The sequence below is a fragment of the Squalius cephalus genome (genome assembly GCF_949319135.1).
Source record: "Squalius cephalus genome assembly, chromosome: 1".
NCBI classification, from domain to species: domain Eukaryota; kingdom Metazoa; phylum Chordata; class Actinopteri; order Cypriniformes; family Leuciscidae; genus Squalius; species Squalius cephalus.
The window spans coordinates 12,698,274-12,723,718 of record NC_137122.1 but is presented as its reverse complement, the minus strand read 5'-3'; the positions used below and the strand labels follow the sequence as shown (position 1 = coordinate 12,723,718).

Here is a 25,445-nt window from a genome sequence, read left to right as displayed (position 1 = left end):
ACACAGTACCAGCTCGCCTCGGCTCGGCTCGGCTCGACCCGACTCGCCTTTGTTTGGTTTTCCACTGTGTAAAAGTTGTAACTGTATCTGCTTCCAGGTACTTTTTTTCGTACCCCCTCCGGCGAGGTTCTGAGCGAGCTGAGGTGATACTAAAATGTGACGTGAAAATACGGCAGACTGCTGATCAGAGAGAATCATCACTATTCACTGCGTCATCATTGCACGCGCCAGACGGAGTATCCTGAATAAAAAACAGCAAAAACAAAAACAAAACCATCCAAAAACAGCATACACTCGATTTCCTCCATTGTCCTGTGTGTATGTGTCCAGAATACATGCCGGCCAGGGAAACGAAACAAACAACCCCATGAATCTCTTTAATAATAGCAATACAAATACGTACAAATAATTTCCTGCGGGACGGGAGAAGACACAAAATCAATGCATCTCTATTATTGTGCGGGAATAAATTCACAGAGTTTTGCGGGTGCGGGCGGGAGTGGACATACATATTGCGGGAGCGGGCGGGAGTGTAACACATACGTTGCGGGAGCGGGCGGTAATGGTCAGAAATTCGGCGGGCGCGGGCGGGAGCGGGATGAAGAAAACAGTCCCGCGCAGGGCTCTAAACTACAGGACTCTACGTTGAAAATACCCGTTTGTTGCCCACCAGGTATCCATGGTAGTCACGTGACTGCAAAGTTTGAATTGCAACAGAAAACAGACGCTGGGAATTAGTTACGTCACCTAAATGTTTCTTTGCTCACAGCTGATTGGCCAAACTTCAGTCTGAGATCTTGAATCCAGAACATAACCTGCCCCGGAGCAGGTTAGCCGTGCAGCGTAAGATACCATGGCGACAAACACAGATTAAAGCCGAGCTACTTTCATAGTACCTAAAACCCAGGGTTGGCGGAAACTAAACTGGAACAACAGAATTTATGATTTCTGTGCTTTTCACATTCACAATATAATGAATTTTGATTTATCTAATAGCTACATTTGATTAAATACTGCATAAACTAGTTTCAGAGCTCTGTATAGGTCATTATACAAAAACATCTGCAGCGTTTTAATTGGAAAGTTAGTTTTCATATTTATATAAACAATAACCATTGGGGAACATTCGATATTTAGTAACTATTTCTATGTTAATACAAAAAAATTCTCTGTTGTTAAAAATAACTATCCTGCAATGTTTTGGGAACATTATTCTATTGTTGCAAAAAAATAAAAAAGAGCATTCCTAGAACATTATTATTTAGTTCCCAAAACAATAACCAAACAGGAACCAAATACCAGCGTTAGGGGAACGTTCTGTGTTTGCTGGGAAGCCCCAGAAGAAAACGTAATACTTGGCTTTCAGAACTGAAAATGATGGAATTATTCCTGAAGCAAGAAGAATCAGCAGACAATAAAATTGGACAATAACAACAAGCTGTTGATAAAATTATAATGAGTTTAATCAATCATAACTTGAAGAACAAAAAAATAATAAAAATTAAAACTAATCCGATCTGATCTGAGACTGAGACTAATCTGAGACTGATCTCTGAAAAACAATGAATGAGTTCAAATTAATATCAGATTCATGTCTCTGTTAAAAGTGTTACAGCCTCTTCTTCAGCTCCTGAACATGAAAGATTTTTTCCAGTGTAATTTTTCTGGTGCTCTTCTTCTGAATGAGAAGGCAGAAGTGATTTCAGAACGAAGGCCCGAGTGAAACTCTTCCCGCATTGATCACATGTGTAAAGTTTCTCTCTGCTGTGGATCCTCATGTGAATCTTGAGACTTGATTTACATGTGAAGAGTTTTTTAGGCTTCTGTTTTTCCTTTCTCGTTCACGTCCATCAGGTCTAAAAGAAACATTAAATCAAGTGAGATTTCAAATGAGAGACAAACGTGAAATGAAAAGTGAAGCTCAAAGTCAAGATCACTAGCCCCGTTTACATGTAGCATTGTATTCCGATTATAACCAGTCTAAAAGTCCAATCAGAATGAAAATGCTCCATGTCAACACCTCAATCGGAATAAAAATGCTCAAACCGATTGAAATTTCAGTCGGATTGAAGGGGGTGGAATAAACCTTTTCATGAACCGATCAAACGACAGATTACACCATGTAAACGAGCTGATCCGATTACTTTGAGCGTACGTCAGCTAACATAATGCCTTCTGTTTGTGATCCGATGTGGATTCTGATCACCGTATAAGGTAGGAATATTTATACCCGATGCAAAAAACTATGCGCGCTAACCAGTGGTTAAAGTGGGATTTGGCAGGTGGGGGAACCCTCAAATTTTGTGTAGGTGCAACAGGGAAAAATGACTCACGTGGGACAACATATTGAGTATTGTGGTATAGTAATACTTTTTGGGACAAGAGTGTCACTGTGGCACAATACTTATTTAATACTTATTTTAATGTTTTTATTTTGGTCCACCTACATCTACACTGATATGATGATGTTAAAATTGCTGAACACCACGATATGGAACACAACCTTGTTTTTCACAATGTAAATGTAAAGATAAAAATGTGAAGTCAAAACTGACTCAAATGTGAGGTAGTTAGGGGGCTTCGGGGGCATGCTCCCCCGAGAAATTTTTGGATTTCTCTGACCTACATATGTGCAAAAAAAAAGAAAAAAAAAGAAATAGCTTTAAAATTTTGTCATTAGATATTTGTCAACACCTGCTCTCTCCTCATCTTCATCTTTCTCTTTCTCTCAGTCTTCTTATCCTGCCCTATTTTTTCCCCTCCTAAAGCTGAACTTTGACTGATAGTCTTTTCATTTTCATCTGTGTCAGTGAAGAAAGTAAACAAAGGATCAACTGATATTTATATGTTTTATGAATCATTTTCTGAGACGAGTTAATTGACTCAAGGCTACCAGGAAAGCTGTAGCCTAAGTCAGTATTGCCAATAGGAACCTTCTACAAGCTGTGTAATTTGAAAACGTCAGTTTTTAAATGTTAAAAGTAATTTTAAATAATACAAATAATAGTCTACGTTTAACGCAGTTGCTGTAATTGGCAGACTTTCCCTTAGGCATCAAGCGCTGTGGAAACAAAGCATTCTCATGTATAAATATAATATAATAATAAATAATAGGCTACATAATAAAATATATTACAAGGGAAAACAAATGTCCAGCGAATATCGAACCTGAAATTAACTGTAGCGCGCTCAACCACCGTGAGTGCATTCACGCATTAGTAATCGCTGGCGTTCAGCGGGGAGGGGAGGCGTGAACCGGTGTAGATGCACTTAAATCAGACAGGAGAACTGTGACTGAGAACGTAACGTCGGGAAGCGTGTTTGTGAAGGCGGGCCAGGGGGTGGTATTCAGTTTTGATTTGATGAATGATGAGAATCATTGAATTTGATGAGAATGATTTGATTTGATTTGATTTTATTTTATTTTAATCTATTTATTTATTAATTTATCTGAGGTGCCGGAACGCAGTTCCGGACCGTTCCGGCCCACTTTAACCCCTGGCGCTAACCATTACCATAGTAAACATGGTAAATATGAACGCTTGAAGAAATCAGACAAATCATATGTATTTTTATTTTATCTCTTTATACTGGACTATCCTCTTTTAAATATAACTGTATCCTTCTGGGAGAGAGTGCTAAAGCTCCTCAGGTCAAATTTCTGGTGGCATATTTGTAGAAATTATTCTTTCTAAATGTCCTCTAGGCCAGGGGTCCCCAACCCCCGGGCCGCGGACCGGTACCGGTCCGTGGGTCATTTGGTACCGGGCCGCACAGAAAGAATAAATAACTTACCGTATTTTCCGGACAATAAGTCGCATCAGTCAAAAAATGCGTCATGAAGAGGAAAAAACATAGCCTATAAGTCGCACTGGTAGGGCCCTATGATTTCCGTGATGCGGAAAACGCGGACGGAATCACGGAATTTACACATGAAAACGGAATTCTCTTATACGCACGGAATTTCCATATATTTTGTTGACATATTAAATAAACGATTTTTTTAACTTCTCATTTTTTCAGTTTAAAACAACAAACGTATAAAGGTCTCTACCAAAACCCAGAGCCACATAGAGAGACATCTGTCAATACAGTTGTAGGGATGCAAACAGCACGCTTTTCAGTATGCGCACAAGCGTGAACCACTAGTGTTTCTTCTTGTTGCGTATCTTTTACTGTCTATGGCAGGGGTCTCTGTGGCCTGATTGGAGGTAACTAGCTCGTCAAGGGGCCGTTCACATGTCGTGTCTTTTGCGCGCTCAAGTTCGTTATTTCAAATGTAGGCGCGCAGCAAGCGCGCTCATAATTGAAGCGACGCGCACGCGCTCATTTTTCCAGGCGCAGCAAGATGAAAACACCTCAACTTTTCAGAATGCCGCAAGCGCACCACAGTTCATGTGACAAAAACCAACATATCAACTTCACCATTTCCGTATAACAACATTGAAAGCTCAGTCAACATGGTGTTTTTCTCTTCTCCGTAAATAAATCTTGTAGCAGAGCTACAGCAAGCATTTTTCGGTGGTGGAAATCTATTAGCTACTAAAACTTCTTTGTCGTTGTGGGGCATGGTTGCATAGCAACGACAGACGCCACGGGAAAATCGGACCGAATTTTACTATTAATAATAAAAGATAAGCGTATATGCATTGTATTTGTAAATGTCAGTAATTTAGCTTTTAATATCATTCTTTTTATAAAAATTATTTAAAGGCTTAAATATGTGAGTGAGTTTTTTTTTATAAAACATTCTCTGTGAAAAATGATTTAAAGGCTAAGTTACTGTTATTTTTGGCCAGAGATTTGTTGAAGGTTTGGCTGAATTTTGGAGAATTTTGAATGTGCTTTGCTGAATATATTAACAGTTTAAATAAAAAAGCTGAATTGTGAGTTTGTGTAACTGAATTTTTAAAGGTCAATACTGCTTAGAAGTGAAAAGAAAAGAAGCAAATCCGAAAAATCCGAAAGGGCTAAAAAAAAAAAAAAAAAAAAAAACGAATTTGAAAAATAAAATAAAACGGAATTTGAGAAAAAATAAAACGGATTTCATAGGGCCCTACACTGGACTATAAATTATATTTATTTAGAAATTTATTTCACAAAAAAAAAAACATTGTTACAGATTGTCTCAATTCTCCGTTACGGACGTGAGCGCTAGCGGCACTAAAAGACTGCTTTAAAACTTGCACAGAGACCTGAAACAGTCTTTACATTTTATTTCGTTTTGTATTAATTGTATCTTAATTTTAATTTTAAATGTAGTAGAAAATAGATAATAATGAAATGGAGGTAAGCCTGAAAACTGAACTGGTAAGCCTACTTGCCTCACAGGCCTGATACATAATATAGAAAGCTTGAAATGTCTACTTTTAAACAGAACAATTCAAAACGAAAGAAAACCGACTGTTCTTTGCTTTTAGCACATGTAATCCGTATGAAATGTGCATTTCTCTCTGGGAGTTCACTACTGCTAAGATCGTCTACTTCAAATTCTCTCCGTTACATCCGTCTATGACTCGGCGCATAGCAACGCTTGTCACGGTCACGTGATACGCTACCGCTAAAAATAAACCCACAAGCTAGCAAAATGAGTAAAAAACAAACGTCTCTGGCAAGTTTCTTTGCGAAGGGGAAACGGCCCAGTGAGGAGACAGAAGAAGAGCCTACGACTTCCAAGAAAAAGAAAGCTGGATTTAACAGACAATACCAGGAGTCCTACTTGAAATATGGATTTATCGCAACAGGTGATTTACACGCACCAAGCCCGCTCTGCATAATATGTGGCAACCAGCTCTCTAATGAGGCAATGAAGCCTTCAAAACTGCTTCGCCACTTGGAGACCAAGCACCCCGCATTAAAAGACAAGCCTTTTGAGTATTTTGAACGAAAAAAGTGTGAACAAGAAGGCCAGAAGCAATTACTGAGGGCCACCACATCAATAAATGCGAGTGCACTGAGAGCATCATACTTGGTGGCTAACCGTATTGCTAAGGCTAAGAAGGCATTCACTATTGGTGAAGAATTGATCCTTCCCGCCACAAAAGACATTTGCCGTGAACTTCTAGGAGACGCTGCGGTTAAAAAGATAGCACAGGTGCCTCTTTCGGCTAGCACCGTCACTCGGCGCATTGACGAAATTGCAGAGGACATTGAAACACAATTGTTGGAGAGGATAAATACATCACCGTGGTACGCACTCCAGGTTGACGAGTCTACAGATATTGACAACAAGGCAATACTACTTGTTTATGTGCGATATCTTTATCAGGAGGATGTGCATGAGGATATGTTATGTGCACTATCGTTGCCAACCAAAACCACAGCCGCAGAACTATTCAAGTCGCTGGATGACTATATATCAGGAAAATTGAAATGGTCATTTTGTGTTGGCATATGCACAGACGGAGCTGCTGCCATGACTGGACGGCTGTCTGGTTTAACTGCTCGGATTAAAGAGGTTGCACCTGAATGTGAGTCTACACATTGTGTCATTCACAGGGAAGTGCTGGCTAGCCGAAAAATGCCACCGGAACTTAACAGTGTATTGAATGATGTTGTTAAAGTTATTAACCACATCAAAGCACACGCCCTTAACTCGCGTCTGTTCGAGCAGCTTTGTGAGGAGATGGACGCGGAGCACAGACGCCTTCTCTTATACACAGAAATAAGATGGTTATCCCGAGGGAGATCGCTGGCCAGAGTGTTTGAATTAAGAGAGCCGCTGCAGAGATTTCTCTCAGAAAAAAAGTCACCGCTGGCAGCACATTTCAGTGACGAGGAATGGGTCGCAAAACTTGCTTACTTGTGCGACATATTCAACCTGCTCAATGAACTCAATCTGTCACTTCAGGGGAAAATGACAACAGTCTTCAAGTTGGCTGATAAAGTAGCTGCATTTAAAGCCAAACTGGATTTGTGGGGACGGCGCGTGAACAGAGGTATATTTGACATGTTTTCAACATTGGCGGGGATTTTGGAAGAGACTGAGGCCGAGCCTTCATTCTCCCAGCTGGTGCACGATCACCTGTCTTCACTTTTAAAAGAGTTTGAGCGCTACTTCCCAACCACAAAAGACCCACGAACTGCCAAGGAATGGATTCGCGACCCATTTGTCAACAAACCAGGTGAATCCAGCATGTCAGTGCAAGAAGAAGATCAACTGCTGGAGATCGCAAATGACGGCGGCCTTAAAAGTATGTTCGAGACAACAACTATGCCGGTGTTCTGGATAAAAGTGTTGAAAACCCTGAAAACCCTGTTGCCATTTCCGACATCATATCTGTGTGAAGCGGGGTTTTCGGCAGTGACTGCAACCAAAACAAAACTACGGAGTAGACTGGACATAAGCAACACACTTCGGGTGTCCTTGTCTCCCATTAGCCCTAGATGGGACCGTCTCGTTACAATGAAACAGGCTCAGGGCTCCCACTGATGCAGCGTTATAGTGAGTAGTTTTTTTCATGCCCTTTATATTTGTTTTTGTTGTGTATCTTATTTTGAAGGCATATGTAAACGTTACCATAGCGACCAGAGAGCGTTAGGGGGCAGAGAGGATGTTACTCATGTTATGTTGTTGGCGCGATGTTACATGGACGCTGCTAATAAAGTTGCGAGCAGGCCTACACATCGGATTCACGTTTATTATAATATTTAAAAAATACCCCAGTTTTTATGCTGTTCGTATCATTTTATTTTGTTGTATTTATCCGACACACCTTAAAGGCCGGTCCGTGAAAATACTGTCGGATATTAAACCGGTCCGTGGCGCAAAAAAGGTTGGGGACCGCTGCTCTAGGCTACCAAATAAACAGAAACAGACGCGACTGAATAATTGTGTGTCCTCTTTCTTTTGTGAATGTTCACAAACGTCATAAACGGTAAACCACTTTATTTCTGTGTGACTAATGTGCAATTTTGACACAAATTAATTCATTATGATCAATGTATCGCTTTTTATTGTAAACCTGTGGTAAAACATCTATTCTTGGGTTTTAAATATTCAATTAAACAACAAAAATGCCAGCAAACGGTCGCTCTTGTTTTGAGATCACGCTGTTTCCAGTGATTTCTTTCTAATTAGTTTTCTGATAAAACTTTCATTTTATTGGTGAAATGATGGGTTAGTGTGACGTTGTTCCAGAGAGGCGTGTTACGGGCGTGTTTTAGTGGAGCGCTGTGGAGCTTCTGGCCCGACAGTGGAAACGCAGCAGATTTTGGGCACGGTGCGAACGTTACTGGCGCGAGGCTATTAGCCTGGCACGGCACATTTAAAGCCCTGGCTCGCACTGGCCCGACAGTGGAAACACGGTTAATGCCTAACGTACAACTAACGCGAAGATTAAGTGATGCACCATCTTGACAGGATTGAAAAAGTGGTAAATAATGAGCTTCCAGATCCGGCAGACAAGCTGTGTGCGCATGTCACAAAATGATTTCGATTGGAAGCGTCAGCACATGTAAACACCTGATCGGTTTAGATAATGTCCCATGTAAACAGTCAACCGGAATCCGTCAATCAGAACGATCTCAATCAGAATAGCTAAAAAGTGTGCATGTACGGGGCTAGTGATGAGTTCAACAGTCATTTTAATCTCATCAAATCTGGTCAACAACTGCTGAGCACGATTATGATCTATTTTAATGTCATGAAGATGATTTGTGTTATAAAACACTAGTTTGGTCATGAAACAATGTAAATCTGGTGAGCATCAGCATGTTCTTCATCATGAAGAATGAATGAGGAATCAAGAATAAACAACAACTGGTAACACTTTATAATAATGGTCCGTCATTAATAAGTGACTGCAGGAAGTAATAAGATAAGATAAGATAAGATAAGATAAGAGTCCAAAAATAGTGATGGATCAGCTATTCATAAGGGAAATGGCTCTTGGAAAAAAACTATTTAGATGGGGTGAGGTCCTTGTCCTCACCACCCTGTACCTTCTTCCTGAGGGAAGCAGCCTAAAAATGTCACTTGCTGGATGGGACTGATCAGCAGCAATTTTAGCTGCCCTCTTCCTAACTCCGGCCTCATACAGGTCGTTAAGTGACAGCTGCCTCTGTCCAGTCAGCCTCTCTGCTGTACGCACAATGCGCTGTAGTCTGACCTTCGCCTGGGCTGATGCCGATGCAAACCAAACAGTGATAGATGCTGAAAGAAGGCTTTCCACAGTGGCTCTGTAAAATCTAGACCGAACAGAGCTGGAAACATTCAGTTTAGTTAACTGTCTCAGGAAAAAACATTTCACTATGAGCTCTCTTAAGAATGGAGGAACTGTTTTTCTCCCATTTCAAGTTGTTTGTGATAACAGTGCCTAAAAATTTAATTGACTACACCTTCTTCACAACAGAGCTCTTGATAATTAGAGGTGGAAGAGAGGCGGGTGTTCTGCGAAAATCTATCCCCATTTCCACTGTCTTTTGCTGATTAAGCTCCAAGTTGTTCTCATCACACCACGCAACCAATTTAGACACTTCCTGCCTGTAAGCAGACTCGTCGTTGCCCTTAATAAGGCCGACTAATGTAGTGTCGTCCGCAAATTTAATCAGCTTGATGGAACCATTATTGGAAGTGCAATCATTGGTATACAGTGAGTAGAGAAATGGTGACATTTTGAAATGTCATGCCAAATATTGGCTCATTTTTGATTTCATGAGAGCTACACATTCCAAAAAAGTTGGGACAGGTAGCAATAAGAGGCCGGGAAAGTTAAATGTACATATAAGGAACAGCTGGAGGACCAATTTGAAAACTTATTAGGTCAATTGGCAACATGATTGGGTATAAAAAGAGCCTCTCAGAGTGGCAGTGTCTCAGAAGTCAAGATGGGCAGAGGATCACCAATTCCCCCAATGCTGCGGCGAAAAATAGTGGAGCAATATCAGAAAGGAGTTTCTCAGAGAAAAATTACAAAGAGTTTGAAGTTATCATCATCTACAGTGCATAATATCATCCAAAGATTCAGATAATCTGGAACAATCTCTGTGTGTAAGGGTCAAGGCCGGAAAACCATACTGGATGCCCGTGATCTTCGGGCACTTAGACGGCACTGCATAACATACAGGAATGCTACTGTATAGGAAATCACAACATGGGCTCAGGAATACTTCCAGAAAACATTGTCGATGAACACAATCCACCGTGCCATTCGCCGTTGCCGGCTAAAACTCTATGGGTCAAAAAAGGATCCATATCTAAACAGGATCCAGAAGCGCAGGCGTTTTCTCTGGGCCAAGGCTCATTAAAAATGGACTGTGGAAAAGTGGAAAACTGTTCTGTGGTCAGACAAATAAAAATTTGAAGTTCTTTTTGGAAAACTGGGACACCATGTCATCCGGACTAAAGAGGAAGACCTTGCATTTTCCAACATGACAATGCCAGACCATATACTGCATCAATTACAATATCATGGCTGCATAGAAGAAGGATCCGGGTACTGAAATGGCCAGCCTGCAGTCCAGATCTTTCACCCATAGAAAACATTTGGCGCATCGTAAAGAGGAAGATGCGACAAAGAAGACCTAAGGCGGCGTTCACATATCGCGCCTAAAAACGCATAGAAAACGCTAGGCGCGCCGCGTTCTCCTTTTTGCAAAGCGCTCGGGTGGTTGCGCTCCGGAGGCGTCTGTCGTTGCTAAGCTTGGTTCTTGTCACGTGACCTGCGGTGCGCCTGAAAAGTTTAGATGTTTTTATCTCGATGCGGCGCGGACGTGCTTGGAAAAAAAGAGCGCGTCGCACCGCGACCGCGTCGCTTCCATTATGAGCGCGCATACCGCGCGCCTACATTTGAAATTACGAACTTCGCGCGCAAAAGACGCGATATGTGAACAGGCCTTAAGACAGTTGAGCAACTAGAAGCCTGTATGGGACAACATTCCTATTCCTAAACTTGAGCAACTTGTCTCCTCAGTCCCCAGACGTTTGCAGACTGTTATAAAAAGAAGAGGGGATGCCACACAGTGGGAAACATGGCCTTGTCCCAACTTTTAGGAGGAAATGGCATGAGATGTTTTGGCATGAGATGTGCACATGGCATGAGATGTGTTGGCATGAGATGTGTTGATGCCATGAAATTTAAAAGCAACTTATTTTTCCCTTAAAATGATACATTTTCTCAGTTTAAACATTTGATATGTCATCTACAGGGCTTGACATTAACTTTTTTGCTCACTAGCCAATGTGGCTAGTGGTTTTCCAAAGTTACTAGCCACACAGCATTTTTACTAGCCACATTTTTGTTGTTGTGAAATTACCTGATAAAAGTTGACTATGGCGTGCTAAAATTTACTTGAACTAGATTTACAACCCTTTTAAATGTAAAACCACTGTACACACTCAAATCACATAAATATATAACAATACAGGTCATTATCATTAGCTCTGATAAGGTTGTGTGCAGTCAGTGTAAAGCTTTTTTTCTTTTTTAAAATAAAACCATGTATTATGTATTATATGTCGCCACATAGGTGTGCACAGCAAAGAGGGAGAGGGAGCGAGAGATCTTGCGTGTGTGCGCACGGAAGATAGAGAGCATCTGATTGGCCTGTTTCGGTAAATCAACCAATCAATTGTCAGTGTGGGCGGGTTTTATTTCTTCTCCCGAACCGAATTAATCATCAGTTCAGTGTAGGCTATCTAGAAACAGGAGCGCCATGGCAAAGGGAGAGTGCCACAAAAAAACATGCAAAAAACGAAAGCATAAGATACATTTTACGGCAGACTACATGAAAGTGTACCCCTGTCTTATAAGAGCAAAACAAAATGAAAGTCTTGCACGCTGTACAGTTTGTAACAGTGACTTCAGCATTGCCCATGGCGGGTTAAATGATAAGACATGTTGAGGTGAATTCAACAAGTTTCATTTCATTAATGTGCATATTATTCCTTAGACCTGTTTAAAGCTGCAATGGAATATAAATAAAAGCAGTTTACATGAATAGTATAAGCAGCTTATAAATAGTAGGCTAAACGTAATCTACATATTGTAACATTATGAACAAATAATTGCATAGGCCTATAGCCTATATAAATTATGTATTATGATTTTATATATTTTAGGGACAACAACTCTGTGGTGAAATGTCCTTGTCCTCCTTCCTCTTTTTTTCTTTTTTCTTCGGGATAACTCCCTGAAATGAACTTTTGTAGGTTGGGATGTCTGCAAACGCGAATAGAGTGTCTGGCGCGAGTGATTTCAATGTTAAAAGTCAATGTATCTGGAGGTCTTGCGGCACGAATGAGGAGTCACGCTCTCTGCGCATAACGGTTTAAATGAACAACAACAATAAGCAAATGTTGAGTGCTGATCTAGAGTTTTGTGCAAGCAATGTAAGGTCGTGACTCTCATATAGCAGGCTTCATTCAGTGATTGAAACAATTATTATATTCATTGAAGTTTTAGAAGCTCCGAGCGAGCTGTGCTGTGGTAAACATGGAACTTTTCCTTGACATGAAACGGTAAATAATCAAACCAGTGGAAGCCTGCAGTGTATGAAACTGCTGTATCTAACCTACCTTATTCATTCAGTATCTATTCAGTCAGTACAGTAGCCTCTACACTTTAGTAATGTTTCTGTTTCATGTTAAGCTTCTTCCTGTTACCTGTCCCTGACCCCTCAGGCAGCGCGCCCACTCGCAAAGCAGACAGCCTCTGCTACCACGGGCGTTTTCCACATTCGAATATTCATTTTCACCTTCGAAATTCTGTTTTTTTAAACTATTGGAATATATTTGAATTTAGAATATTCGTTGACAGCCCTAATACTCACAGGAGTTGTAGTGTCGTAGTTTCACACTTATTTCAGATGCCATTTGAAAAGACTACAATTATTCAACACGCCAAAGTGGCTAGTTGGAGTGACTATGTTACCCGCCATGAGCAAAATCATGAGCGGCAAAATCATATGTTACCCGCCATGAGCGCGTGTTAATGTCAAGCCCTGGTCATCTATGTTGTATTTTGAATAAAATATTGAAATTTGAAACTTCCAGATCATTGCATTCTGTTTTTATTCACAATTTGTACAGTGTCTCAATTTTTTCTGATTTGGGGTTGTAAGTAACTGGAGTGTTAATGCAGAACTACTCATTAGTCCTTCATTACTTCCTGCATAGTTATTTATTAATGATGGAACATTATTGTAAAGTGTTACCCATGAAGGATTTAAAACCTACATTTAACGTCTATGAAAACAGAAACTGTAACTAATGTGTCATATAAACAGAGATGAGTTTCTAAAACATTATCAATAATTCTCATAACATGCCAGATGAGATGGACTTGGTAATTGCGATGATGTATACATTGATTTGTTTACTTTTCTGACAATACATACATATTCCAGCGAATATCCCAGCATATTCCATTCTCTTTACTCTTAAGTATAACTGTAGTTTTAAATCTTCGGTCTACTGTTTTTTCCTACACTTTGAAACATTTAATTTTACAAATGGTTTAACAATCAATGCTTAGTTTAACAATCTTTTAAGGATGAACAAATCATGGTTTTGGTCATCACATTAAAACTGGATAATATTAAAAAAATTGAAGAGCTGGAAAAAGTGTGATGGACTTGAAAGTGCTTGATTAGTGCTTGAATTTTACTCTCAAAAGGATGTATGAACCCTGAAATGAATAATGTAAAAACATTTGTCCATTTCTGCCACAATACCATGGTTACACTTAGCTTTACTACATTAAATCCACAGGGAATATTTGTGATTTGTGGACTTAAAACCCTTATAACTTAAAACTTCATGAACTTTTTTTGTTCATGGCACAATGTTTCTCCTGGTTTCCAAGTCAGTGCCCATTATTTACTCACTCTCAAGTCATCCTAGGTGTGTATGACATTCTTCTTTTAGTCAAATACAAACTGAGTTATATTAAAAAAAATGTCCTGGCTCTTCCAAGCTTTATAATGGATTATAATGAATTTCCATTTACTCGCAGTCTAGAGCCCTGTATAGTGCTTTATTTCTGCTTTTACATGAGCGCCACCTACTGTCAGAGAGCGCAAGTTAATAGATATCAATCAACAAAGTGTCCTGTGCTCACCACACACACACAGGCTATAGGTGGAGAGGAGAGATTTGGCTATAGGGTGATGTGTGTCTAACTTACACAGAAGAGACTTTGTTGCTCAGCACATGAACATAAACTACTTACTGTGATCTCAGACTGTGGTGATGTGGTTTCTCCACTGTATGGATCTTCATGTGTCGCTTCAGGTGAGTTTTAATAGAGAAACTCTTTCCACACTGATCACACGTGTGCGGCTTCTCTCCAGTGTGGATCCTCATGTGTCCTTTAAGGTGTGAAGATTGACTGAAATCTTTCCCACATTTAACACACTTAAACGGCTTCTCTCTGCTGTGGATCCTCTCATGTGTTTTCAGATTTGCTAACTGACTGAATCTCTTGTCACAATGTGAACACTTGTAAGGTTTTTCTCCAGTGTGAATTCTCTGGTGCAGTTTTAAATCGCTCGCTGTAATAAAAGTCTTCTCACACTCAAAGCACATGTGCTCTCTCACACCAGTGTGGATTTTCTGATGTGCATGTAAATATTGCAGCAGTGAAAAACTCTTTCCACACACAGAACATGAATGCGGCTTCTCCTTCGTATGAACTATCAGGTGTGTCTTCAGGTGTGATGCCCAGACAAATGTTTTGCCGCATTGATCACATGAGAACGGCTTATCTCCGGTGTGGATCCTCATGTGTCCTTTAAGGTGTGAAGATTGACTGAAATCTTTCCCACATTTATCACACTTAAATGGTTTCTCTCCAGTGTGGATCCTCATGTGTATCTTCAGGACACTTTTAATAGAGAAACTCTTTCCACATTTATCACACGTGTTCGGCTTCTCTCCAGTGTGGATCTTCTCATGTGTTTTCAGATGTGATGAGAGACTGAATCTCTTGTCACAGTGTGAACACTTGTAAGGTTTTTCTCCAGTGTGAATTCTCTGGTGCAGTTTTAAACTGTTCGCTGTAATAAAAGTCTTCTCACACTCAAAGCACATGTACTCTCTCACACCAGTGTGTATTTTCTGATGTGCATGTAAAGTTTGACGCCGTGAAAAACTCTTTCCACACACAGAACATGAATGCGGCTTCTCCTTCATATGAACTGTCAGGTGTCTCTTCAGGGCTGATGCCCTAAGAAATGTTTTGCTGCACTGATCACATGTGAACGGCTTCTCTCCAGTGTGGATCCTCATGTGAATCTCAAGACTTTGTTTGGCTGTGAATCTCTTTCCACACTGAGTGCAGGTGAAAGAGTTCTTGGCTCTTCTTTTCTTTAAAAATGTATTTTTAGTCTTTGAGCGACTCAAAGGTTTTTCTCCAGGTTTGACATGATGTTCCTCCTTCACTTCACTAAGTTCTTCACTCTCCTCCTTCACTTCACTCAGTTCTTCACTCTCCTCCTTCACTTCCATCAGGTCTGACATGAAAGAAAAATGTATTAAATAAAATGTTCAGTACATCAAAATAATTGATTGAAAGAAATATAAATTGAAAGGACATGAAAGTGAGCCCTAAAGTAATAGTAGAAAGTAGACAACAGTTATAAAATATTATGATAATTTGATGCCTTTTTATAAATTGATTATTTATCAGTTAAAATAGTATTTAGCTTGATCTGATGTTGATAATCAATATAAAAATTTCTCAAACCTCCCTTTACTGAACATTTGTTGAAGAAAACCCAGAACCTTCTGTACCATTTCATAGTTGAACTGTTTATCTAAAAGTGATGAAGTGCTTGAATGTTTCTAACATGAATGTTCTTCAGCATCATGAATGAATGAAGAATAAACACCAACCTCTTTGTTCTTCAGGATCTTCAGTGTGTTTCATTCTGCAGGGTTCTGGATCACTCATGTTCTCACTGTCCTCTTTAATAAACTCAGTCTTTGCAGATTTCAGCTCTTCCTGATGCTCTGATGCTCGTCTTCACTTGTAGCTGATGGGAATTTACAGCATTTATTGGAGAATTACAGTGGGAGGAGCTTCACTGACCATGCGACTGATGTGGGAGGAGCTTTGTTGATGATGCAATTGGTGTGGGAGGAGCTGATCTGCCCAAAATCTAAAATATATCAGTTACTGAGTTTGTTTTTATACTAAATGACACTTCTGTGCAACAAATAAATGGCACTTCTAAAATAATATGATCATTTGCAGAATGCATTTTTATAAATTGATTATATGTCCTTGAAACTTTCCTTGTATGAGGTAAATTTATCTTCCAATTATTATTTTTAAAACATTATCGAATCTGAGGCCCCGTTTACACAATGGGAAAACGCAGATATTTCCCTGCGTTTTGGCCTGTCATTTACACGAAAACGCCGTTTTTATCCCAGAAGACGATTATTTCTAAAAACTCCGGCCAAAGTGGAGATTTCTGAAAACGCCGGTTATGTGTCAACTGGGAGAAACGGGGTTTTAGGTTCTCAAACGTCACATTATGCGCCAGAAAACGCTTACGTCATGTGAGCGCCCTATGTTTAGAGTTTGTTTGGCTACTGTTTGATCATGGATGCTGTTAAGGTGGTACTCATTTTTACTTTTGTGCAAACGCTTTTGGCCTGTTTGCATTTGCTTCGCTGTCTGTCCACACAAACGAACCTCGCTCTGTTGTTTTGAAAGGAACAGGAAGTCGCTTGTGCTATTCGTTGTTGTCGATTTTGAGGATTCTGCATGGCTTTATCCTTCTCCCTACACTGCCGCCCATAGGTTTGTCATAGTCATGATGTTGCTCTTCTGCGCATTTATGCGGGTTGATGTAAACGACAACTTTTTTGAAAACGATGTTGTGTGCACAATGTTATTTTTGAAAACGGAGGGGGGGGGGGGGGGGGGGATATTCGTTTCTCTAAATACCCGGCTATGTGTAAATGTGGCCTGAATCTCACGAATCCCATTGTTGCCATATTTTGACACCAACTTTGAGATTGATATTTATTTTACTAAAAACGTTTTGAATTATTAATGGCCGTTCGCACTAGACTTTTCCTTCCACTGACTTCCATTCAATGAAATGAGCTTTAAGTGTCAATTCACAGGAGATCTGAAGACATCAGCATAATAAATGAGGTGAAAACAGGAACTATTGTCATGAAATAAAGAGTGTTTTCAGCAGATCTGTTAATATTGATGAGCCTCAGACTATCAACACTCATTCCACAAGCCATTCAGGATTATCAGCAGATCATCTCACTTTATTCTGAGTGTTTGCTGTTAGAAACACATTATTTGAGTCAGGATACATGATAAAAGCACAAACTGATCTATTGAAAGACAATACTGTTATTTCTCACACTATGACATGGATAAAATATCAATAACACAAAACAATGACACTCATCTTCCTCAACCACTACAGATAGCCTAAATAATTACAGCAGCATTATGTCCAAATTAATCTAAATATATAGTTTGATCTTATAATAACAACATTAATCACTACACAGTAAAATCCGGAAATCAACACCAATATACTTAATTTCAACACTTTAAAAGTGTAAATATGGGAACAACCCTCAAAGTGTTAGTTCGACACTTTCAAGAGTGTTGCCTCTCGCAACACCGACACAGAATTACAACATCAACACTAAGAGAGTAAAATATGAACACCTATTCTGCATTTCCTACTTCAAAGAACTGTAAAATACACTGACAAATCATGTAATCTGAAAAAAATAAATTCACTTTGAAATAAACATCACTTTCTATTACTCTTTCAAAACAATCCAGAAATGTAAATTGTAACCTTAGTCTGGGATCATAAAAGTGGTTTTCTAAAAAGTAGTCATTAAAATAATAACATTTTATGAAAATGATCAGATAAAGATCACCACAAAGCACTATTGTTCTCAGAGTAAAACACTATTCATATTTAATAGTATTGATTTAAAGTCTCACGTGGCTCATTATAGGCTCAATGTAAAACATTTAGCAGTCTCTTGTCCTTTAAAAACATTGCTATGCATTTAAAATTAGTTTAATATTCTATATTAAAATTGCAGCTTAATAACATTTCGATTTTTAAATAATTTTAATCAAACACTGGTGAAACAACCACTTATGTCTGTAATGGTGACTTGATAGCTAGGACTGTAACTGTAGCTAGTTGAGAATAGGTGACCGCTGTGGTGCATCGGTAAGAATGTAATCGAATGCTCTAATGCTCTTCAATGGATTTATTGACAGCCAGCAGATGATTATCTGTCTTCCTGAGTGTACAGTATGTGTGGTGCTACAATAAACAATACAAAGAAAAATATCAGCATACAAGTAAACGACAGTGCTGACATGATGAAATAAGTAAAGCTAATAAATGCTAATTAGAACAACTTTCCCTTCAAGTAACTTTAGCTGCTTATATCAAATAACCAAATAATATAACACACATTAGCTCCTTATTAAATTAAAGAACAGCCTTTTACTGCTGGGTCTCAGTTCAGCAACCCAAAAACATAGTTCTCTATTACACAACCATTGTAAACACTCCGATAATAACTATACAATGTCAGGTGAGTACACACACAAACACACTAGTAGTGTAACACTAGTAATACTAGGTATTAGCATAATGCTAGCAAACTTTATGCTAACATACTGCATTTCAAATGAGTATCCCAGAATAGACAACACTCATAAAAAACTTAAGGCACCGAAATACACATATGTAAACATTTACACCAGGGTACTCACATGTCTCTGAACGCACACATGCACAGATAACGACACAGACGACAACTATGCACTTCAGAAATATCTACGATGTGCTGCCCGTGGTCACTCTCACTACTAACTCAAAACGATCTTCTTCTTCTTCTTTTGGAGTTTTATGGCTGTTGGCAAACCAGCTGAAAGGCACATTTACCGCCACCAACTGGACAGGAGTGTGAAGCGTTAACCGAGTGAAGCAAATAAACTAATACAGTTTTTCTCAATAGCTAAAACACAATTTCTGAAACTTTGCTCCATTTTCTGAAAACATTAAACACAAAACCTCATCTTCAAGCACTATTTACAAAACCTCTGACTCCTCTCGCAAAATGAAACTTTCGCCTCAAAGCAGTTTTTACCTGTGTTCAAAATCAAACACTGCTCTCAAATCATAAACAAAGTGATCAAAATGATATACACTATCAAGCAGTCAGTAAACAATACACCAAAAAATAGAAAACACGTTGTTCAAAACATATAGTTCTCAGGGAGAAGTACATTTTTAATCTCAAAACAAATCAGAAAGTAGCTCAAAATTGATCAGAAATTACTACTCTGCTTTGCTCTTTGCAATTTTATTTTTTGTTCTTCCTCCTCCTAGTACCCCTATTTTTACAGTACTGTACCCTGCATCTCACAAACTTGTCCTTTCTCTCTGTGATACTGTAATTCTTGTTCTTTGTTGATATGAACCTGCAACCAGTCAAAATCTATTGAGCAGTCAGTGCTGTTAACAAATGAAAAGCACAATGTTCAGGGCCATACAATTTGTTCATTGTACAGTATACAATACTAACAGGGACAAAAACCAAAGGAGTAAACATGTGATCAGTGTGCTTCTTCTTGTCTTTGGGCATCATTTGAAACAGGTTAAATCAGTTTTGAGTGGTTGTGTTCAATAAATGACGTGTGTTCTCTATTTGTATTTGATTGTTGCCACTTGTGTTTACCAGTATGGATGACATGTGCATTAGAGTGCAGAATGTGTTTTGAGAATGAGAACGTGTTTAGAGTTTTGCTGAAAAGTCTAAGTGAGATCTGCAAATTGTGTTTTACCATGTGCAATGGTTTAAGGTATTGACAACAGACTGCACAGTTAGCTAAATGAGTTCAGGCAACTGAGAACTTTGTTCAGCCAATGGGTTTTAGTGTTTTAGCAATTAAGAAAAACTGTAATAATATATATATATTTTTTTTATTATATATTAAACCAATCCTGTTTCCCTTATATACCTCATTAAAGCACTATAAACCCTTGCCTCTTTCTGTGCGTTTTGTATGAAGGTATTTTTGGTGCAGATCACAAATATTACAAATTAACAAATATTACAGATTAACAAATTTACAAATCACAAATTAAAAAAACTCGTACGCTCACATTTTTGCTACAGTTGCTGCAGTGAATATGGTACAAAACGCATTTACACACCCGCATCAAAAAATGTGAAGTCACAGAGAAGTTTTGCTCATCCGCAAATCATGTGAATTCATCCGATGAGAGTTGCACACTTGTAGAATATCTTCACACAAATGTCTTGTATATTTTTCTAACACAAACACAAGTACATAACTACAACTGCTTGAATCTGCTGCGACGAGTCTCAAACGAGTCTTGTAAGTTTTTCGCTTACAAGTGACAAGTTTCGCGCGCTCTCCCTTTTGCACCATTCATCAATGTAAAATGTGGAGCAAAAGTGAGCTGTGCATCTGTAGAGGCAGTGGGCGGAGCCTACATGAATATTCATGAGTTTCCCGGGCATGCGCGCGGATCTGATCATTTTAGTTCACGCTCCTCGTTTCTCAGCAGGTTTAATGGATTATTTCAAAAAAGGTCAATATAGATTTAGCGCGAACTTAAACTACAATTGTGTATCGTTTCGTAGGGTTTATAATGTTTTTATTAATTTGCAAGTTTTGTGCATTCATCAATGACTGAATGATTGCAGGCATTCACTTCGTGTAGGCCTAGGATATATAAAGCACAGCAAACTTCAACTCGTTAATTTCGTTGTGCTTTTCCTTTGTACATTGCAATGCTTTAAAACTGTCTTTTGTTATCATTTGTTAATTGTCACTGCAATAAAATGAAAGTTTCATGCGTTTTAGGAAGGACTGTTCCAGTGCACCTATACAACCAGTCTACTGGTGGGGGGGGGGGGGGGGGGGGAAGCGAAAGAAACCTAAAATTCTCGGGACAGCAGCATTTGTCCAAAATTTAATCTTAACCGTTGTCCTTTAAGTTTTTGAAGTGACTGTGCTGTTCCTGACTGGTGCAGAGGCAGTGAATGACACGACACAAACTGCATTCACTAGTGTTTTCCAGACTAGACTTTATTTGCTTGTGCCCTATACATTCAAAGGATTCGTTAACAATGAATGTAAAACTTACTGAGCATGATGATCCTTGGAGTGATGGGGAGAGACAGCTGGGCCTCTGCGTCTGCAGGGCTAGTAATCACCTATGAATGCCAGCAAAGATAAGTGTTACTTGAAACAAGCTAGACGGTATATTATCTCCAGGGTAGAAAAAGCTTTTTGAAATTTGTTGATAAGGAAGCAACGGGACATACAGTACTGTGCAAAAGTCTTAGGCATGTTAATACCCCCCCCCCCCCCCCCAAAAAAAGCTTTTAAGTCAGTTATTTATATCTTTTGCTGTAGTGTGTCAGTAGGAAATATCAGTTTACATTTCCAAACATTCTTTTTGCCATTAATTGTACTAATCCAGTGAGATTTGTATGCACAAGGAGTCTGACAACAGCCGGTATGATCTGATCTCACCATCATCGAGTCCGTCTGTGATTACATGAAGAAACAAAAAAAACTGAGACAGACTAAACTGCGGGAACGTCTCCGAGACGCTTGAAGAAACCTTCCTTTATTACAATTAATGGCAAAAAGAACGTTTGGAAATGTAAACTGATATTTCCTACTGACATGCTACAGGAAAATATATAAATAAACTTAAAACCATTTTTTTTGGATTAACATGCCTAAGACTTTTGCACAGTAGGCTACTGTATTTTTTGTTGCTCCGAAGTACCACACTAACTTTATGCCAGGCTACATCAATTTTCTCTGAATTAAAATATTGTGCACACAGTGGACAACAGTAACTTTACCCAGCATGCTCTACAAAAGAATTGAGATAGAAGCTTGCACCATGTGGGTTATAGTGTGAGGTCTATCAATGAAAAAGTGCCCAACCACCAATAACATAAAGGTGCCCTCAAACAATATACCTGGCCTGAAACCCATTGCGTCAAACTATTAAAGGAGAACTCCGGTCAATTTTAACATTGAGCTCATTTTTTTGTACATTTGGAGTGCTGTCAATACAGAGAACAACGACAAAAATCGGTGTTGCCTACACCGAGTTATTCTATTTTTAAAATTTGCACCCTGTTGACTTCAATGGGGCAAGTACTAAACCTGCTTTTAGCCTCTAAACATCCTTGATGTGTCATTACAAGTGCACAGAAAATGTGAGTGATTCCTTCTGAGTGAACACGAGTGAATCTGACTGCAGTAGATGTGAAAGATATGAATAAAAATGATGTTATTTAAGCCAGCGCAAATACCTGTGTTTACATCCTGTTTTCGGTTGAAGTCCAAAGTAGTCGATTGCCGAGTTCACGCGCATAGGTTTAGTTACCTTTGATCACGCGCGTGAACTCGGCAATCGACTACTTTGGACTTCAACCGAAAACAGGATGTAAACACAGGTATTTGCGCTGGCTTAAATAACATCATTATACTATTGTATAAAGGAGTCCCAGCTAGTAGGCTTTTTTGCGTGTGAGGATGCTGCAGGTGGCCGATCATTTATAGCCTTAAATACATAAGTCACGTAGTGTTGATAACATTAACAATTTGAGAACAAAGTATAACAATAATAATTTACACGGTTTGACGTGATCTGGGTCCTATACCATGAAGCCGGATTAGGTGGCTAGCCAGCTATGTTTCAGCTTAGTTTCCGTCAACCCTGGGTTTTAGGTACTATGAAAGTAGCTCGGCTTTAATCGGTGTTCGTTGCCATGGTATCTTACGCTGCACGGCTAACCTGCTCCGGGGCAGGCTATGTTCTGGATTCAAGATCTCAGACTGAAGTTTGACCAATCAGCTGAGAGCAAAGAAACATATAGGTGACGTAACTCATTCCAAGTGTCTGTTGCAATGACTTCACCTTTTCTTCCAAATCCGGTGGACATCTCAGCGCAGATTGTTTGACGAGCACTTCGTAGAGAAAGAGACAAAATCCCCTTGCCTTTCCTGATAGTTACTTGTATGAAAGATACAGATTTTCCGCGGAAGGAATTTCTTATCTTTGCGAACTTCTTGAGCCGCACATAAAGAATTTAACACGTCGAATTTATGCACTTACTGTACCGCAAATGGTATTGCGTTGCGTTTTTTTTTTTGTTTTTGCAAGTGGTACATACTTGCACGGTGGGTGACGCACAGAAGCTATAGGGGAAAACACGGTTTGTCGAAACATTCGCAAGGTGGTCCTCGCTCTGCAGGAGTACATGAATAGTTTCATTAATAGTGTTCCCCGGACATTTATCGACCATGTCCATAAAAGAGGGCTTTTATAAAAGTGCCAGTAAGATATATTGATAGGGTGACATCACATGAACACTTTTTTTTTTTTTTTTAAAAAGCAAATTTCACAAATGTACTATACAATATAATACATGTTAAGAATTATTTTAAATCTTTATTATTATTCTGTTAATCTTATGATAGGATTCCCTAGAGTCATTGCAACATGCTATGCAGTCTATTGCTCCAATCTCCACTGCTCTATAGGGGAACATGAGGCAGATTATGTTAATAGGAAGTCCTATCACAGCCATAATGTTCAGGCAGAGATGATGTGAATATGTGAGATGATTATTTTCTGTGAGATGAATCTTTAAATTAATAGTAACTTTAACAGATATAACAACACTGTAAAAAAATCTTTTGTTGACTTAACTCATTATTTTTTGTTATCTTTTTGCATGGATTTTTTTGAGTTTTACTAACTTATTTATAAAAGTGTACCTGACAAATTTGGATAAGTTTACCTGACAAGTTATAAAGTACAATGAACTGATTTAATTTAGTTAAGTAAACTTCGAATTTAAGTTCAGTCAACTAAAGCTAAGTTTTCTAAACTACATCCAATAAGTTCAGCAAACTAAAGATTAGTTTTCTAAACTACACCCAATAAGTTCAGTCAACTAAAGTTAAGTTTTCTAAACTACACCCAATAAGTTCAGCAAACTAAAGATTAGTTTTCTAAACTACACCCAATAAGTTCAGCCAACTAAAGTGGTGTTTTAAAAACTGCAGCAGTACCAAATAATGAATTACTACTAGAACATTAATTTGTAAAATACATTTGATTTAAAAAAAATATGTAAAATTGACGATCACTGATACAATTTACAATAAGTTAATTAGTTAAGTCACCTTTATTTATATAGCACTTTTTACAATACAGATTGTATCAAAGCAGCACAGTGATAACATGAAAATAATACAACAAAGTTTGTTTCTAGGAGAAAATTGCGTCATCTTTCACCTTAAGTAAGGCAAATCAATAATATTGTTGAATATTAAATGTCCCCAACTAAGCAAGCCAAAAGCCAAGGCAACAGTGGCAAGGAACCAAAACTCCATCAGGTGACAGAATGGAGAAAAAAAACCTTGGGAGAACCCAGGCTCAGTCACTCAGTTCTCCTCTGGGCAAAGAACGAACAGTGTATGATTATGATTCAGGCAGCATTACAGGTCAGAAGTCAGATTGGATCAGAACATTCAGAATATTATCCAGTTTCATCTGACTGGAAGTCGGAGTCACGCCGGTATGGAGACGAGTTTGTTGAGGATCAGTGCTGATGGCTGTAGTGTCGATGAGGCCTTCACAGGGCTGATGAGGCTGGCACTTCAGGGATGCGTTGTGGACGTGTCCAGGCGCAGGTCCACCACCTGATCTGGATACGGCCCGGATCCGGCTGACTTCAGTAAACCTTGGAATAAACAAAAAGACTAACATTAGCGTAGATGCCATTCTTCTTATGATGTAACAAGTACATCAGGTGTTATATACAATTCAATTTTTTTTTGCAATGAACTGCAATGAAATTGCAGAAAACAACCTTGTGAAAAGGTGTTTTACACCTGTCTCAATGCATGTCTTGTGGATTAATCTGTTACATTAAACAAGATCAACCCACAGCATTCAATATAGAAACATCCTTTGTTCCAAAAGATACCGTTTAAACATTGTTTAACACATTAAAGACCTATGAATTGGCTTAAATGCCATTTTAATATCAACTAAGTTACCAATTATTTATGCTCTCAAGCTTCAACAAATTCATCAATTAAACTAAACACTCTAAAATGCCACTCCCACAACATACCAACACATGAAACATCCTGTTCACAACATTCCTTTTAAAAAGAAACTATGAAAAGCATTAAAGGTGTTGTTCCAACCCTGTAAGACTTTCGTTCATCTTCGGAACACAAATTAAGATATTTTTGATGAAATCTGAGAGCTGGCTCACTCCTTCATAGACTGCTGGGTAATCGATATCTGCCAGCCCAGAAAAAATTGTAAAAACCTTGTTACAATAGTCCAAGTGACTACAGTGGCTCAACCTTAAGTTTATCAAGCAACGAGAATACTTCGTAAAA

At 38.9% G+C, this 25,445-nt stretch overlaps 2 protein-coding genes across 3 annotated transcripts in view; both read right to left on the bottom strand.

The window, feature by feature from the left end:
• LOC307162720 (uncharacterized protein) overlaps nt 1–25,445 on the bottom strand; it is a 225,904-nt gene that overhangs the window by 180,064 nt on the left and 20,395 nt on the right. The gene's annotated exons all lie outside the window — the stretch shown is intronic.
• Nucleotides 1,399–18,836, bottom strand: LOC307162878 (uncharacterized protein). Of its 2 annotated transcripts, none has more exons than XM_079878599.1 (4): nt 18,732–18,836; nt 15,836–16,101; nt 14,172–15,453; nt 1,399–1,856 (listed from the first exon to the last, which is right to left on the bottom strand). In XM_079878599.1, exons 2-4 carry the CDS (start codon nt 15,891–15,893, stop codon nt 1,775–1,777), a joined length of 1,422 nt encoding a protein of 473 aa, XP_079734725.1. In that variant the 5' UTR covers nt 15,894–16,101; nt 18,732–18,836; the 3' UTR covers nt 1,399–1,774. The 2 variants fall into 2 exon arrangements, with proteins under 2 accessions (XP_079734725.1, XP_079734726.1); XM_079878600.1 differs by having other exon boundaries at nt 15,836–15,975.